We start from the raw sequence: 17,975 nt of genomic DNA, 5'->3' as shown, positions 1-17,975 counted from the left end.
GAAGACGGCTGCGAAGACATCTGGTCGTAGAGTCAGGGCCAGTTTAACGGCGCGGTTTGGGATCCGATCTGGACCGGGTGCTTTGCCGAGTTGGAGCGACTTGGCCGCCGCCAGGACTTCATCCGACGAGATCGCATCAATGGTGTGTGATGCTGGAACTGGATGCTGAGGTATGCTTGGGAGAAATCGGGCGATTGGGGAATAGGCCGTCGATAATTTGTGAGACTTCTTCAGCGTCAGATGGGATGAGCTGGCGGTTTGCATGTATCCGCTTGACCACTATTTTGTATGCTCTTCCCCATGGGTCGTGTTCTGCGGAGTCACACAGCTGCAAATAAACTTCCCTTTTCGCGGAAAGGATGGCCTTCTTGAGGGACCTTCTAGCCGAGCTGTAGTGGGCGTGGTGGTGTGTCCAGTCCGAGTCCATGCGCTTCCTTGCTCGTTGGTATTTCCTTCTTGCAGCCATACAGGATCTCCTCAAATCTGCAATTTCTCCGTTCCACCAGAATACTGGTTTGTGGTGGCTTCTGAATGGTCTGGATTGGGCCATACTTGCCGTGCTGGCAGCAGCTAACATACTGCAGGCTTCGTTCGCCATTTCTTGAGCCGTGGTTGCTGTGAGACTTTGCCGGGTCAGCATTGAAGAGAACGCCTGGGGGTCCAGCGTGTCTTCTTTGAAGGGCATGTCGATAGGGATGGGGTGCGCTGCGTGCTGTCGTCTGTCCGCTTCACGGCCTATAGTAACACGGATCGCCTCATGGTCGCTCGCCGTGTAACAATTATCCAGTTTCCAGGCTGATGTCCTCGCAAGGCCACTGCTTACGTACGTAAGATCTATCACTTATCCCCTTCCAGCCCGATTGAACGTGTTTTGGGTGCCATGGTTCAATAGTTCGACGTCTAGGGAGGCAAAAGCGTCGAGCAAAGCGCGGCCTCGCGCGTTTGTGGAGGAGCTTTCCCATTCCTGTGCCATGCGTTGAAGTCTCCCGCGATTATGGTAGGGCTGTGTGTCCTTACGTCGGTCGTCAGTTCATCTAGCACCTTGCAGAAGTCCGTAAGGCTCAGACTGGGCGGCAAGTAGCAACTGTACAGCCATATCCATTTGACCTGTGCCCTGATGAAGTGCTCGCCAGCTAGCCTGGAAAGGAGCTGCGAGGGCGGGCTGCCACATGCCCAGATGGCGGCCTTGCCCGACGTGCTATACGCCCAATTGGGTGAGGTTTTCCTGCGGAATGGTTCGCTGATTACTGCCGCGTCAGATTTGGTCTCTCGCACCCGCTGCTTAAGTAGTTCATGGGCGGCCTCGCAGTGGTTTAAGTTTAGCTGGGTAAAGCTAAAAATTTCGTCTTGGTCGAGACGACTTCATGGCCCAGCCTGCGTTGTTGAGGGCACCGCTGGCTGCCTGCTACGTGTTTTCGCTCGGTGATCCCTCTTGACTCGCATATACAGCAGTTGAAACCATTGCTGCATTCCTTCGCTTTGTGGTCCTTGCCGCCGCATCTTATGCACCAGTTTGTCCTGTCGACGGGGCTGTTGCACGTTGCCGCCATATGTCCAAATTCTAGGCACCTGTAGCATCTTGACGCCGAAGTGCGTGAACCTGGTACTTTCGCCTCCAAGACAGAAAGCTTGTCTCTGACAATTTATCTGTATACAAAAAAAAACAAAAATACTCCAATTGAAAAACTCTCCACAGGACGGATTTGAGCCTGGTACTTTCGCCTACAAGGCAGAGTGCTTGTCTTGGGGCCCACAGACCGAGTTTACAGCTGGAGGGCTGAAACACAGCTAGGTACTATGGGGGCCCTAAAAGTATGCCGCACTTTGCGCGATCACTTTAAAGCTCACTTTAAGCTCCGCTTTAAAGCTTTCAGCGATTTCGCGGAGTTGGCGGGTGCCAATGTTAGGGATTTTAAGCCCGGGTTGGCCTGACCAGTGCACAGCTGATACCTGCACCACGAGTCGGCTGTCCAGCTGTGGAAAAAAGGTGGGAGAAAAAGAAAAACAGAGACCAAAAAAAAAAAAAGTATTTGTGTATATACGTATGTATGTAAATATTAGAAGAGATGGCTCAAACCAGGAGACACTTCAGTTGGTGTTATCGATGTCGATGATGGTGATAGGGGTGCGACCACCCCACTAATACACACGCGCGCGAATTAAGATTGAGTCTGTTCTGGTTGAGTGTTAAATCAAGACTGCTTTATTGAATCAAATCATATTCTGGTTTGGCTTACATCTAAGTGTTTATAATGTTTTCTTCTGGTCACTTTTCTTGTGACACTCTATGTTTAGGGAAACTGTCACTTATCTTGTGACACTCTATGTTTAGGGAAACTGTCACTTATCTTGTGACACTCTATGTTTAATGGAATGGTATTGTTTATGTTTACATTAATGTGGAGTGTAGACCTCTTGGGTCGGCTGTTACAGGAAGTGTTGCTAATGGCATAACTCCTCCCCTCTGAGAGTATGAATTCTCCTGAATTCTGTTTACATTAATGTTTATATTTTTCTTTTTACAGTATATATGTATATAAATGGATAAACATATAATAATAATAATAATAAAAAGTGTTAAAAATATGCCATTTGTCATTTTCTTTTCGTATTTAAGTTCTGTGATTTCTTTTAAATTGTCAAAATTATCTATTGTTACATGATCAAAGTTAATTGTATTTTTATAGGTTTGATTCAATAGTTCTGTTGGATAAAAAAATTTTTCGCGAAATTCTGTTTTTTCGTTAAAAAATATTTCATTTAGAATTTGAATTTTACAGTTACCGAATTGAATTAAGTTACTTCCCTTAAGTATAATATTTCTTTTATCGCAATTTTGATATATTTTTGTATTCTTGGCATTTTTTATTATAATTGTATCATCGTCAATTTCTTCGATACTCGTTATATTGTTGAATATAAATTTGCAATTATTATTAATGGTACAACTTTTACTTAATTTTAATTCTTTTAAAATTTTGTTGGGTTCATATGTAAATGTTTTATTATTTATTTCTACAATTAACTGATTTTCTTGGTCTATTTGTATATAATCTATATTTGGTATAGGAATAATTAACTTGACATCTATGGTTATAAATGATTTTGGGATTTTAATTGCGATTATGATGCAATTATTCTTATATTTTAAAATGCCCATACGGATTAGCTTTAATTTATAAAAATCAATGTCAAATTTATTTATTTCCTCTTCTGATAAAATTTCTGGTACGATTATATTATTTTTTGCTGATGCTATGTTTTCCTGAATATAATTTATTTTGAATTCTATATTTTTTAATTTCCCCATTTGGTCATTATGAAGTATTTTCATTTCTATTTCTTGATTTTGATTGTCCATGCTTGTAAGTATGTCCTTGATTATTGTTCTGTCTTGTTTAATTGTTTCTGCTAAGTTGTGTATTGTTTTATTAAAATGTGTATTTATAACAATTTGTTGGTTCATGTCTTGTATAATATTATGGTTGTTTTGGTCAATATTGTTAAGGTGATCTAAAATATCTGTTCTATCTTCATCATCCATAATTCCAAAAAGCCATTTGTATGTTGTTCCTACAATATTTAACATTCCTCTTTTTATTCTGTTGTTTGGGGTTATGGATTTTATTTTAGCTCTAATTAGATTTATTTCGGCTAATAGCTCCTTTTTTCCTGTGATGTTAAAATTTTTAATGTTTGTCTCCATTTGATTTATTATATTACTTAAAGGGTCGATATTAATAATGTGTAGTATAATTACTGTTTCATTAACTATTTCCGTGGAATAAGTTTGTATAGGTGCATATCCCGCATTTGATTGAATTGGTTCAATTTGTAATCTACCTTGAACACACATTATAACGTAAAAAATTATGAAAATCTGAGGATAAGAGAAAAAAAAATTTTGTTTCAAGGATGTCAATCTGTATTTTGTTGGAAATTAATTTTTTCCTGCTTTGACGGTCTTTTTATATTACATGGATGAATATTATTTAATGTTGTAATTCTAAAATAAGGTTCATCCTTATGCCTAACTCGTTTATAGTTTTTAATTGGTCCTTCCTGTCTTTCCTCCTCATAATCTTCTCTTGTATTATTTTGTTTGCTTAAAATTTTTCTTTGTGCTTGATAATAGTGTTTTTTAGTTTTTCCTCATCTTCTATGTTTTTTGCATAATTTGGTGTACATTTTATTGTAGAGTGATAACGGTTATTATAAGCTGTTATTGCTAATTGCATTTTGGATGAAATTGATAAATCATCATCTATTCCTGCTATTATTTCAATGAGAGTAGAATGTAGTGTTTCTATGTCTGCATTTCCTGTATGTGAATTTGGCTTTGTATAATGGATTTCTATTTGTTCTTGGTTTAAGTATTGTTTTATCTGTTCTGATCGAAATTCATTATACATTATTATTTTATGTGGTTTATTGAATTTGGCAAAGTGTTCAATCAAAATTTCCATTTTAGTTTTCCAGTTTCTATCTGTTATATTATAAGCGACTGCGAATTTTGTGAGCTTGTCTATGATTGTAACAAACGATTTGTGTTTTATATGAAATATGTCTAAATGTATAATTTGATTTTTAACATCCGGTGTTTCTGTGAATTGAAACTTAGGTTTGATTGGTTTTCTGTCATATTTAATTTCCTTACATTTTTTACAATTTGAAATTATCAACTGAATATGGTCTCTTAGCTTTGGAAAATATATTTTGTTCTTTAACGCTTGAAATTTCCTGAGCTCTCTTAGTACATTTAAAAAATTTTATATTATTACAGTGTGAAAAAATGTTCATTAAGATACATTGTATCTTATAATATTCTGAGTCTGGAACTTCTGAAAAAATTCCTACTGTTCCTTTATTTATATTATTTTGCATTTTGATTTCGATTTCAATTTCTGTTTCTGCTGGGCTTACTTCTATTATTTTTCTACCATGCTGAATATTAATGTTGTCCGTTGTTGTATAAGATACTATTATCTGAGTTTTATATTTGTTTACAATATCGTCTTTTATATAGAAATTTGTAAATCTTCCTTCCTCTGCTGAATGCTATGTATCTGATAGTTCAAAGTTTGACTCATTTGTTTTATCCTTGTTTATTAGTTCAGCTGTTTCCTGTCTACTTAAAAAATCTGCCACTTTATTGTCTTTTCCTTTCAAATATATTATGTCATAATCGAATTCTTGTAATTTTAAAATCCATCTTTGGTGTCTTGCTGTCATTTCTTTCCCTTTGTATTTTGAGTTTAGATATTTTATCGGAGCATGATCTGTTATAATTTGGAATTTATTACCTATCAAATAGTGTCTAAAATAGTTTACTGCATGTATAATGGATAAAAATTCTTTATCAATTGTAATGTAATTTTTTTCGTGTTTATTTAAAGTTCTTGAAACGAATGCAACTGGTTGCTCTTGTTGAGACAATACTGAACCTATTGCGAAGTCACTGGCATCTGTTGTAATGGTAAATGGTTTATCAAACTCTGGATATTTTAAGATTGGATGTGAGCTTATAAGTGTTTTAAGGTTTTCAAAGGCATCTATAAACTGTGGGTCATTTGTATTAATTTGTGTGCCTTTTTGTAAATATCTGATCATTGGGTAAGCTATTTTGGAATAGTCCTTAATAAATTTTCTGTAAAATCCTGTCATACCAAGAAATCCTTTCAATTGCTTTTCTGTTTTAGGTAGCTGCATTGCTTTTATTGCTTCTATTTTATGTGGATTGGGTTTAATCCCTTGCTTTGTGAGAATGTGTCCTAAATATTCAGTATATTGTTTCATGAAGGAACATTTGTCTGGTTGAATTTTTAAGTTATGATTTCTAAGTATTTTGAAAATGTTTTCTAAAGCAATCTTATGTTCCTCAAGTGTTGTTGAAAATATCAAAATATCGTCCATGTATACAACACAACTTTTGTTTATATAATCCCTCAGTATTTCATTCATTAAACGTTGAAATGTGGCTGGGGCATTTTTTAACCCAAAAGGCATTCTAACATATTCATATAAACCCATTGGTGAAATGAATGCTGTTTTCTCTATATCTTCTTCTGCCATTAAAATTTGGTGATAGCCTTTTGCTAAATCTAATGTAGTAAAATATTGGGCTTTACCGAGTTTGTCTAATACAGCGTCCATGATAGGTATTGGGTACTTATCTGGAACGGTTACTTGGTTTAAACGCCTATATAGTCTACACAAATACGATACTTTTGAATTCCAGAGCTATCTCTTTTTTTAGGTATGACACATATTGGAGAACTATATTTGCTTTTGCTTTTTCTTATAATTCCATTGTTTTCCATGTAAATTATTTGTTTCTTTATTTCTTCTTCATATTTTGGGGAGACCCGATAGAGTTTTGAATTAATAGGTTGGTCTGTAGTAGTTTTTATGCTATGAACTATAGTGTTAGTATTGGTTAAGTGATCCCCTTCTTTGAAACATAACTTTTCGTACTTTTTTGAAAGATTTCTTATTATTTGATCTTCCTCAGTATTGAGTTCTTTTAACTTAAGATCATCAATTTCACTTACTTCCATTACGCAAACATCTTCTGATTGTTTGGAAAGGAATGGAATTTCGACCCCATTGTTAAGTTTAATAATTTTGTTTTGAAAATCAATATTTGCAAAATTCCTTTGAATGAAGTCCATGCCCAATAGAAAATCATATGATTTTTCCAGGGGCATAGCTACCCATTTTGTTCTTGCATAATTTATATATTTAAACTCCCTTGGCACTTTTGTTTTCACTAAGTAACTGTCACTTTCTATTTTTCCCTTTATCGTATGTATGGTTTTTGAATATTTTTCAATTATTTTGTATTTGGAATTATGTACATTAGTTGTGTTTAAAATGCTTATGGTTGATCCTGTATCTACTAAAATAATATAAGTATCTTCCTCTATTGTTCCTTTTATAAAAATTTTTTTTCATCCAAGGCTAGTTGGTAAAAAACTCTTGATTATCTGTGCTGTTTACTACTTCCTCATTTATATTATCTACACTCATTGCTTCTGCTGGTGGTTGCTGATAATTTTGTGGTTGCTGATAATTTTGATTTTGTCTTACGTTCTGACTCTGTTGTCTATTCGGATTTTGATACTGTCTAATATTTTGACTCTGTTGTCTATTGGGATTTTGAGACTGTTTTACATTTTGACTCTGTTCAGTATTTTGGTTTGTATTTTTATTAGTTGTCTGTTTGTTATATGTACTATGGTCATTGTCATTTTTGGTTAATAATAGTTTTTTATTTAAATTTTCATAATTCAGACCAATATAATTTGCAAGTTCAATTCTTATATCTGTTAATGTTGTTTTATTCATTAAGGCAATGGCCATTGGACCACAAGATAATTCTTTTACTCTTTGAATTAAGAGACCACTTAATATGTCAACTAATCTGCTATTGTTTTCAAAGACCGAAAAATCAGTAATTTCCTCAACAATTGCTCTTACTTTAAAATCAAGATCTCGAACGGTAGTTACCCTTAAGTTATTAATTTTTCTGGTTAGACCCATTTGATCCGTTCTTGGGCGATAATGATGTCGAAGACGAGTTTTGCAATCAGCCCAAGATGTAGGGGGGTTAATATTAAGCATAGTTCTAGCCTGACCTTGAATTTTGGTGTTGAATATAACAGTGAAGACCTGGTCGTTATCATCACACTCCTCCATGATTTGGTTGACTGCCGAAATGAAACCATGTAACGTTCCCTCCTGTCCAGTGAACACCGGCAAGTACCTTGTTTCCTTCTCGATGCTGTTTCTCTCCCTTGTTGTTGGATTAGAATGCATCTCTTGATTGGATATTATTATTGATGTTAGCATTTGAATGCATTGTTGTATTTCGTTAATTTGTGCCATTTTAATGGTGTATGTTTTATTGTTTCGTTAACTTTTTTTTTTTTTTTTTTTAAGTTTTCACAATAATTCTGTTTGTTTGCACAAAGTGTTTTTACAATATTATATTGTTTCGTTATTTGTCACAAAATGTTTTTATAATATTATATTGTTTCGTTGGCCTAGATTTTCTCCAAAGTTTCCACAATATATATATTTTATTTTGTCACTAAATGTTTTGTTTTCTACAGTATTATATTGTTTCGTTATCTTTGATTGCGTTCAAAGTTTCCACAATATTTTAGCTGTGAACTCGAGTACCGACTGCGCCAATTAAGATTGAGTCTGTTCTGGTTGAGTGTTAAATCAAGACTGCTTTATTGAATCAAATCATATTCTGGTTTGGCTTACATCTAAGTGTTTATAATGTTTTCTTCTGGTCACTTTTCTTATGACACTCTATGTTTAGGGAAACTGTCACTTATCTTGTGACACTCTATGTTTAGGGAAACTGTCACTTATCTTGTGACACTCTATGTTTAGTGGAATGGTATTGTTTATGTTTACATTAATGTGGAGTGTAGACCTCTTGGGTCGGCTGTTATAGGAAGTGTTGCTAATGGCATAACTCGCGCGAGATCTGTGAGGAGAGCAATTTGCGCCCCTCACCCCCATGGACGGATGACCGCAGCAGCCCCAGCAGGTTTTAAAACGAAATCGCGACCGGGTGCCTGGCGCTTCGGGATAACCGTGAGTAGGCCTGCGTAGCCAACACCGTCTCACACTATCCGCTTTACTTTGCAGATAATTGTAGTATATTCATACAAATAATCATTCAGTACAATGAGCTCAACTTGTAACACTCTGTTGCAAGTATAAACAATTAAACATATACGCACTAAAATATAATTGTGCACTTGAATATGTTTATATATATACATTGATGTAGGTACATAAACATATTCACATAAATATACAGCTAAGCATGATCATATATGTATGTACATTTGTATATGCACATACATATATTCACATAAGCAATGTATGCACAAGCGTAACATGAGCTAGAGCCAGGCCAGCGTGTGAACGCTGACCAAGCACTTTGATGCAAGCGCTCCAACAATATGTATGTATGTACTGACACTCTCCCTCTCTTTTGTAGCTGTCGCATAAGTCGCAGCATAAGAATATATATGTAAACTTAGCTTAAGCAAAATAATAATTTGGAATAAAGAATCATTCTAAAAACGACTATGCATGGACACTGACGTGTTCATCTTGGATATAATATTTTTATCAAAGGAACCCGGTCTTGGTATATATATAACATGGCGACCGTGACAGGACAAGGACCCGCAATCTGCTAACAAAAACAACAACTGCAATCTGTAAACCAAATGCAAAAATCAAACCATCAATCAACGTTAATGTCAAAAGAACAACAACTGCAAATATTAACCACAACACAAAACATGAACATTTTATTTATTTAAATGAAAATTTTATTTTAAATCAATTGGAATAAATGCCCAGAAGAAAGCAGAAGCAGTGGTTGGAACCATCTGATAAATCAAGCGAACCAAAAGAAAATCAACCAATCAACCAACAAGGAACACGAATGAACAGTGAAGATATTCCCTTTGCGGAATCTGCTCCTATCGAGCAAAGGGATGCGCCGACGCTAGAAGAAGCGTTAGAGTTGTACCCCAACGATGGACCGCGCCCACTCACAATAGCTGAGTACCGGGCCCGCAACACCAAATCAACAGAGTCAAAGAAGACAAAAAGAGGAGGCCAAGTAAGAAAGCTACTCCAGCAGAAGAGGCTGGAAGTAGACCTACTGACCACTCTGAAGACGGAGGAAGACCGACAACGCTGCATAGAGCGTATTGACATACTGAAAGCAAAGAAACGCAAGGGGCCGCAGAAATGCGCAAGCCTTAACTTGCCTTTAATTTAATAATTGTAATAATAACCTTATTAAATTAAAGGCAACTTCAACTTGCTATTAATTGTAATAATAACCTTAATAGCAAGTTGAAGCACGAAAGTGCAACTTGCGACATACTAACTGTCCGATAGGCTTTTACTAACAATGTGGTTGGAGATTTTTTTTTAACAATAAAACAAATGAAATGTATACCTGAATTGTGAGCCAACCACATTTTCTATAATTGTCCCACGTCTCTGGCTCGCTGTGCAAGACACAGTTGAGATAAATTTTATTTCTCTCTTACTTTTTTTTCTCTTCACAAATAATTTAAATAAAAAAAAAATACGCATGAATCCATAACAATCTTATTTTAATATTTCAAATAGAAATCAAATTCAGACATTTTATGAAAAAAAAATTAAAGTAATTGCTAAAAAAAAAAAGTTTTTAACCTGTCTTTATGAACTTTATTTCATATTTTTGAATACTTATAATAAATAAAAACAAAAATCCCATAAATTGAATCATCAAATGCTGATATGAGATTAACGAACATACTACTTTTAATAATTGTCATAATATTGTGCGCATATGTATTATATAAGGCTTACCTATTACCTATCAATAAATGTGTAACAAAAAGAGCTCTAAGCCAAGCTAACGATCTAGATAAGATCTAAAAATACATATGCACACAAGCAATTATAAATCAAAACCTTTTTAACAAAAGATAAAATATATATATATATATATATATATATATATATAAAAATAAAAAAATGACCCATTGTGACAGGTACTTTGTAAAAATAAACAACAGGCACCCTAGCATAGTCCAAGACTTAATTGAGGTTTTTAGGAGCGAGGGAAGTACCTCACCTCAACGCTCCATAAACTTAGTACAAATTAGGTTAGCTTACCTTGACATAACGGGCGAAGATTTCCCAGTCAAAGGAGGCACTAGGGTACAGATGAGTTTCATTCTCACGGTACCATATGTATGCTGTTTTTCAAACGCAGCAGGCACACTGCGTTTCTACCTAATGGAGGAACAACAGCAGTAAAGAACTAAATACATCCATAATCAGTTTAATAGGTTCAGGCAGTTAGTGTAGAATATGGATAAAGCAGAAACAAAAAAAGCTCCAAAAATATTTACCTTTCCTTGAAAAGAAAAGACGTGCCCGGATGGGTCCACGAACTTTTCAAGGACTCAATTGCGCTGATAAACATATCAGAATCGAGTGCAGAACCAATAGATTTAACAGACTCAGATGTAAAAATAATAGACATAGAATAGTAAAACCTTACACATTTTCAAATTTTTTTCTTAAATTAACAACAGGTCTAAACGACAAATTTCGTTTTTTTAGTAAAATGGGTTCTCAAGAATCCAAAATAGAAATAGAAATTAATCTTAGAAATTAATCTTAACAAACTATGGTTACTTGGGATGATATAATAGGAAAAGCTAGAATACACGCACAAGAATTAACTAAATCTTGTAAGTGCCTCTCGCAGAATAGAGAAACATCCCAAGACACAGTAACCAAACACACGAAGATAATAACCGAGAATCTTCAAGCTATTAGAGCAGTATTAACTGAACACTATAGCAAACTAAAGATATGGCAAAAAGCAGCCGCAAGTGCGTTCTACAGTGATTACAAACAAAAAGCAATAACTGTGTTTAACAGACACAATATTGAATTTAAACAAACATCAGATTTGGAAACTTCAATAGTACTGGAAGAAAAAACGCAACTAATGGCTGATGAAGAAATAAGTCAAGAAGAACCATCAGCAATAAGTCTTAACAAGCCAACAATTCCCAAAGAAAACAACAAAATGACACAAACAGTGGTAGAATTCATAAACACAGCCACCAGGCTGCTACCATACTTCGATGGTGATATTAAAAATCTACCTGGTTTCCTTGGAGCGCTTCGCGTACTTAACAGCATAAAAGAAACGCACGAAGCAGTAGCTATCGAAATCATAAAATCAAAATTAAAAGGTCAAGCGGGTAATACCCTAAGTTCTGAAACAACGATTGATGAAGTAATACGAAAACTATCAACAATCTTCAAGGGGGAATCAGTGGATCTTTTAACAGCAAAAATTAAAAATCTGCAAAGAAACCCCAATAACTGTGTTTCATACACAAAGGAGATTACTGAGTTGACCGACGCCCTTAAAGGCGCATTTATTTCGGATGGTCTTCCAACTGAACAAGCAATAAAATACACAACCAAAGTGGCAGTAAATGCTATGGTAAGCCATACCAAAAGTCAAAGAGTCTAGCTATTAATGGAATCAGGAAACTTTGATTCGGCTAAAGAAGCCATTGCTAGATTCACCACTCTTTCAGTAGGGACGGGCTCCACAGAAGTTTTCCAAAATAATACCATTTTTTATGCCCAGCATAATGACCGCGGCAGACGCCGCTATAACAATAATGGTAACTGGAGAAACAACTCGAATTGGAACAATAACAACTCGAATTGGAGCAATAACGATGCCCACAGAGCCCAACGAGGCCGAAATTATTCACGCTACCGAAAAGGCGGCCGTGGAGGTGGACACAATAATAATAGACAAAATACAAATAACCAACAGAATGGTTACAACAACACAAATGTCCGAATTACCCAAAGCGACCAGGGAAACGGACAAGATCCTCCAAATGCTCAAAATTAAAAAATAAAGTCTATTCCACTAACATAAGTGTTGAGTTTGGCACTAAGGTTCGATGTTTTAGCGGGCCCACAAGAAACACTTCACTTTTCACGTGATACTTCATTTATTTCTTCCACGTGTTTTCTTATGCTAATGGTAGGCTAAGTGGGTGTGTGTATGGTGAGCGAGCGAGTCGGTAGTTGAGCCGCTATAAATTAATCGCCCTTACTCGCGGTTGTAACCAAACTGTTCTGTCCGCCGCTTAGTAACAAGCATAGAACCTAACATGTAAGCTTAAAGCGCAAGATGCAACGGTTAATTTCCCAGCACGTAGGCTGGCGCTTAAGTATAAGTATGAAAATGAAAGAGAATGAGTGATATGGGTTAACCTGGTGGCTGCGTCGGGTCTGCTGGGCAGTCAGTGGATTTCGGCGGCAACATTCCCCCCCCCAGTAAAGCTGCTCTCTTCATGGGGTTGCTTTGCTCCATTACAGCCGACGTCTAATACAGCTACTTTAGCCACGGGCCGTTGAAGAGTCCCATTGGCGGTTCTGATGATCACTCGACGCACCTGGTTGTCTTTGGCCAGGATTGTTTGCTCGACTATACCTTTTGGCCATCTATTTCGGGGCAGAGTCTCGTCCAATATTACAACGACGTCTCCAGCTGCTATTGGTGGTCTCTTCGTAAACCATTTTCCTCGCCTGGCTAAATCTGGAACGTATTCGCGTACCCATCGTCGCCAGAATTGTTCGGCGAATTCTTGAACAGCTTGCCACATGTGCTGTACGGTGTGTGTGGTTTTGAAGACTGGTTTATAGCCGCTTGCTGATCCTAGTAGTAGATGGTTAGGGGTGATAGCCTCGTCGTCTTTGCTGTCCAGAGAGACAAAAGTAAGGGGTCTGGAGTTTAGGATAAATTCCACTTCCCATAGTGCACTTTGTAGGCCCTCACTGGTGAATTTTCTCGCTGGGCAGATTGCGTAGAGTACAGTCTTGACGGAACGAACAAGTCGCTCCCATGCTCCCCCATATGAGGAGCGGCTGGTGGATAAATTTCCATTTGATGTCATCGAACGCCGGTTGCACGGCGTTGAAGTTGATCGTCTGCGCTTTGTCACAGATAATCTTTTCGGCAGCTTTGATTTAGTGCCATTGTCGCGTAAATTTCTCTTGGGGTCCCGCGCCGATTGATGAAGTTTCGGATGCACATTATGCACGATGCAGTGTCCAGAGAGCACGCCAGTCTATATGCACCGTCCGTATGGTTAGGCAGGTGAAAATAACTCCCCATCTTTTTCGCTTCGCGAAAAACTGTAGGACTACAGCGACCAAGAAGGGCCCGAAGTAGTCGATACCGAGTAAGTGAAGGCGTTGGTAGGCAGCCAGCCTGGCAATGGGCAAGGGAGCCATTTGCGCTGGATCAGGCATGGCGCTCTCATTTTTACAGCGTTGGCAAGACTTCCGCATGCCTTTGTATAAGACTCGTAGGCGTGGTATGTAAAACATGCCGCGAATCCTGTTAATACACGTCTCATGGGATGTGTGGTGCATTTCCTGATGATACCAGTTCACTATGAGCCGAGTAATGTGGTGCCCATTTGGGAGCAGTATTTGGTTTTGTCCGTTTAGGTTTTCTGCTCGCCCTCGGGTACGTAGGAGCTGGTTTTCGTCTAGGAAGATATTCAAACATATGAGTTTAGAATTTGTTTTTAAAGGTTTACCTCTCGTTAAGTTGCGAATTTCTGGGTTGAATTCAGATGACTGCGCATGCCGCAGTAGGAGTGTGCGTGCCTGCTGAATCATCTCGTAAGACACCTCTGTAGGTGGCGATGCCTTTGTTTGTTTTGCTTTCAGTTTCTCAATATAGAGAATAAAACGCGCTAAAGATCGATATAGCCTGCGCCTGTCGGAAAAATATTCCGCGTTAAGTTTTAGCTCCATCGTCGCATTGTCGATGAAGCGTATGTTGTGCCTGACTTCAGCATTGTTTGGTGGCCCCAAATCATCGCATTTTGGCCACTCGTGTTGATCCTGCAGCAAATAGACTGGACCGTGTAGCCAAGTTTCATGTTTATTGCCGTTGTGTGTTTTAGTAGCAAGATCTGCAGGGTTAAGGTTGGTTGGAACCCAGTTCCATTGGCTAACGTTTGTGAATTCCAGTATTTCGCCAACGCGGTGCATGACGAATTGCTGAAACTTTCGTGGATCCATACGAAGCCATTTGAGAACAGTCTTAGAGTCGGACCAATAACAACTCGAATTAATTGACAAACTTGGATTGCGTTGGATTCGGTTACTCAGCTTTGCTCCGATCACTGCGGCCTGCAGTTCCATCCTTGGTATAGATAGTGGACTCAACGGTGCCACTTTCGCCTTGGAGGCCACGAAGCTGAGGTAGGTTCTTTTCCCCTGGCGTATCCGAAGGTAGCAGACTGCTGCGTATGCCAATTCGCTGGCGTCAACGAACGTGTGTAACTGGACATCATGGACTTGATCGCTGCTGTCGAAGTAACATCTCGGGATGGTCAATCCGGCGATTGTTGTAAGGATCCGTTTCCATCGTATCCATTTGGGTAACAATGCGTCGGGCAAACCAGTGTCCCAACCAATGCCGCTTCTCCAGACTTCTTGCAGTAGGATTTTGAGCTCTATTGTAAAGCATGAGATGAAGCCGAGTGGGTCGTACATTGACATAAGTACTTGCAAGAGCTCGCGTTTGGTTGGTGTTTTGTCGCTGTCCAAAACGTTGCGCTTCAACCTGGCGAACTTGCAGATGAATGTGAATACGTCGGAGTTCGGCACCCAGTATAAGCCGAGTACCTTTTCCGTGGCGGTAATTTCGACAGCTTCGGGGAGCAGCGAATCGCTCTTTAGTATTCGAAGGACCTCCTTTGAGTTCGAAGACCAATTGCGTATGTGGAAACCACCTGATGCATGGATGTCTCTGACTTGAGTTGCGATGTTTCCGACTTCCACGTAGTCGTCGCCACTGCGGCTTGTGCTGCTTGAGGGTACTGTTGGCAGAATCGATCTGCATTTTTGTCGCGAATAAAGTGTGCAATGCAGGGTGCGCAAATGATTCCGAAAGTAAGCGCTTCCATAACATAGACGTTAGGCTCTTGCCTCTCGGATTTGCTGTCGAACCACAGAAACCTTTGCGCATGGGTGTCTGCTGGTTTCACTCGGATCTGGTGGAACATCTCGGCAATATCGCCACAGATCGCCACTCGTCCCACTCGGAATGAGAGCAAGAGGTCAAACAGGGAGTTGAGCAGATCACTCCAGATGTAGTCATTCAGGGCCTTGCCGCCAGATTGGGCGGCTGCGTCCCATACAAGCCGGACCTTCTCTGGTTTATTTGGATTTTTAGTTATGAAGGTTGGTAGATACCATGCCCGTCTGTTTGGTGCAGCTATTTCCTCCGGCGTCAGCATGCGAGCATAGCCCTTTTCGACGAGTTTCTCGATTTGCTTGGTGATTTGCTCCTTCAACTGTGGTTGTCGGGAAAATTGCTTTTGTAGGCATTTAAGCCGTTTTAGTGCGTTTGCGTAGCTATCAAGTAATGAAACTTCAGGGTCTTTCCACATTAGGCCGACCTCGTACCTGCCATTCTTAAGGGAGGTAGTAGATTCAAGTCCGGTTAAAGCTTGAGTTTCTTCTGGTGATGATAGCGGTTTTGCTGTGGTAGCGTCTAATGAGAACGCTTCTTTGATGATCTGATGTAGCTTAGCGTCTGCGTCCCTGCATCCACACATGTGAACGCTCACATTAGCTCTAGTAGCCCTTGATCGCGTGGAGCTTTGTAGTGCCCATCCCAGTCGCGTCTTTGACGCTATTGGTTGGTGCCATGCCCCCTCTTTGATTTTAAGGGGTACGGCGAGGTTCCAGTTATTTGTGCCGATTAGGATGCTTGGGCGTGCGTTGGTGTATGATGCTATCGGTAGTCCCGCTAGGTGGGGGAATTCTTTGGCGAGAGCCCTTATGTCGATAGACTGTAGAGGTAGATCCAGGGTATCTGTGTAGATAATGTGAACCTCTTCCAAGTAGAATTAATTGCCATTATGTGGATTGGCAACCGTAAGCGTGACACGTTCCGATGCATTTTCTTCGCGTGTTGTATCGTTGGTCCATTTTAGGCACAGTGGATCTGGAACGCCTTTTAAGCCGAGCTGCTTAAAGACCTTGTTGTCGATGAGCGTTAGTGCCGATCCCTCATCTGGAAATGCAAAAGTGTTAGTGACTTTCGTTTTATTGATGATTTGTATTGGAATGACACGGAAATATGTTGAGCCAGACTCTCTGGATCGCTGGGTGTGCTTGCCCTCCGGCGTATGCACGTTGGTGACCATAGCTGGCCTGTTTGGGCTGCTGGATTTCGCAGCCTCTGGTATTGGCTGCATCTCGTGGATCAATGGGTGATGTTTGCTTCGGCAGCCTCGTATGCCGCAAACCTTCTCACGTTGGCACTTTTGGTGATGACGGTTTAGGCATTGTTGGCAGAGCTTGTGATTTTTCAGAAAAGAAATCTTTTGTTGATGTGGCGTGGCTTTGAACGATGGGCAGCTGTGTATTTTGTGCCCAGGTTCGTTACATACGAGCAGTAATTTCCTTGACCTGCTCTTCAGGTGCCTCATGATTTAGGCTTCCGCTCTTCTTATGGTAAAGCGGTGATGTTACCTGGCTTGCTGCTTCAGCTATGTCGTAGATCCAATTGCTAAAAGATTCCATTGATGGTATCTTAGTGTCTTTGGGAAACATTGCCCACTGCAGCTTCAGTTGTGTGGGGAGTTTCTCTAGTAGCTCTTGTACGAGCATTGGGTTCTGCATGTAACCTGTGAGTCCACATGCTTCCATCGTTGAGTAGATGTTTCGTACACACAGTGCGTATTCGATAAGTGGTTCAAGCTTATCTTTTATTGCGGGTAGTTGCCGCGTTTTTTCCAGTAAGTTGTGCAAAATATGCTCTGGCCGACCGAAACACATACGTAATGTTTGTATGATTTCAGGGACCATTGCGGGTAAAAGGAGTTTGGATTGAACTAACTCACGTGCTTTTCCCTTTAGGCTAGCTTGCAGCCGCATAAGATTTTCTGCATTCGTATACCCAGCGATTTCCGTACTTGTCTGAAAACTACTATAGAATAGAGGACAGTTCTGAGGATTGCCATCAAATGTTGGAAGCTCTTTCGGTATCGCTTGACGGGCTGCAAGTTGTGCCGCGCTTGGCATTGCTGTGTTTAGGTCTACGTCCATTCGCACTTTATTTTCTGGATAGTACGATGCAGCCCTGTTTTGAGTATTCGTAAAATTCCAGGGTGCCATCGGCGTAGCACTTAGGTGCGGTTGTTCGCGTGTCGTAGCACGCGTGTTGTTTGAGGTTAGGAACGGCAGCTGCGGTGCCTCGTGATCGTAATGCCACGTGTCACGCACAGCTGAGTGTGTGACCATCGCTTTTTGTTTGGCAGAAGTAAAAATAGGAACAGCTGTCCTAGCTGTGT

At 39.3% G+C, this 17,975-nt stretch overlaps 1 protein-coding gene across 1 annotated transcript; it reads right to left on the bottom strand.

Moving 5' to 3' along the window:
* Positions 1–900: 900 nt before the first annotated feature.
* On the bottom strand, positions 901–17,331 carry LOC137574925 (uncharacterized). The gene is made up of 8 exons (XM_068287362.1): positions 17,073–17,331; positions 16,554–16,693; positions 15,405–16,469; positions 14,199–15,345; positions 13,807–14,147; positions 13,047–13,721; positions 1,393–1,647; positions 901–1,302 (listed from the first exon to the last, which is right to left on the bottom strand). Exons 1-8 carry the CDS (start codon positions 17,329–17,331, stop codon positions 901–903), a joined length of 4,284 nt encoding a protein of 1,427 aa, XP_068143463.1.
* Positions 17,332–17,975: the final 644 nt, after the last annotated feature.

The sequence above is a fragment of the Drosophila tropicalis genome, unplaced genomic scaffold (assembly GCF_018151085.1).
Source record: "Drosophila tropicalis isolate 14030-0801.00 unplaced genomic scaffold, ASM1815108v1 contig_502, whole genome shotgun sequence".
Classification (NCBI taxonomy): domain Eukaryota; kingdom Metazoa; phylum Arthropoda; class Insecta; order Diptera; family Drosophilidae; genus Drosophila; species Drosophila tropicalis.
The sequence above is the reverse complement of the archived record's forward strand: the minus strand, read 5'-3'. Positions and strand labels throughout refer to the sequence as shown.

What these genes read in the sequence shown, in the direction of transcription:
- LOC137574925 (XM_068287362.1), bottom strand. Translation starts at nt 17,331, where the DNA reads ATGGAAGCATGTGGACTCACAGGTTACATGCAGAACCCAATGCTCGTA. An exon ending in GGTCAAGGAAATTACTGCTC is followed by an intron (nt 16,694 to 17,072) that starts GTATGTAACGAA and finishes TTGCATTTCCAG; the next exon opens with ATGAGGGATCGGCACTAACG. An exon ending in CGGAACGTGTCACGCTTACG is followed by an intron (nt 16,470 to 16,553) that starts GTTGCCAATCCA and finishes CTACCTCTACAG; the next exon opens with TCTATCGACATAAGGGCTCT.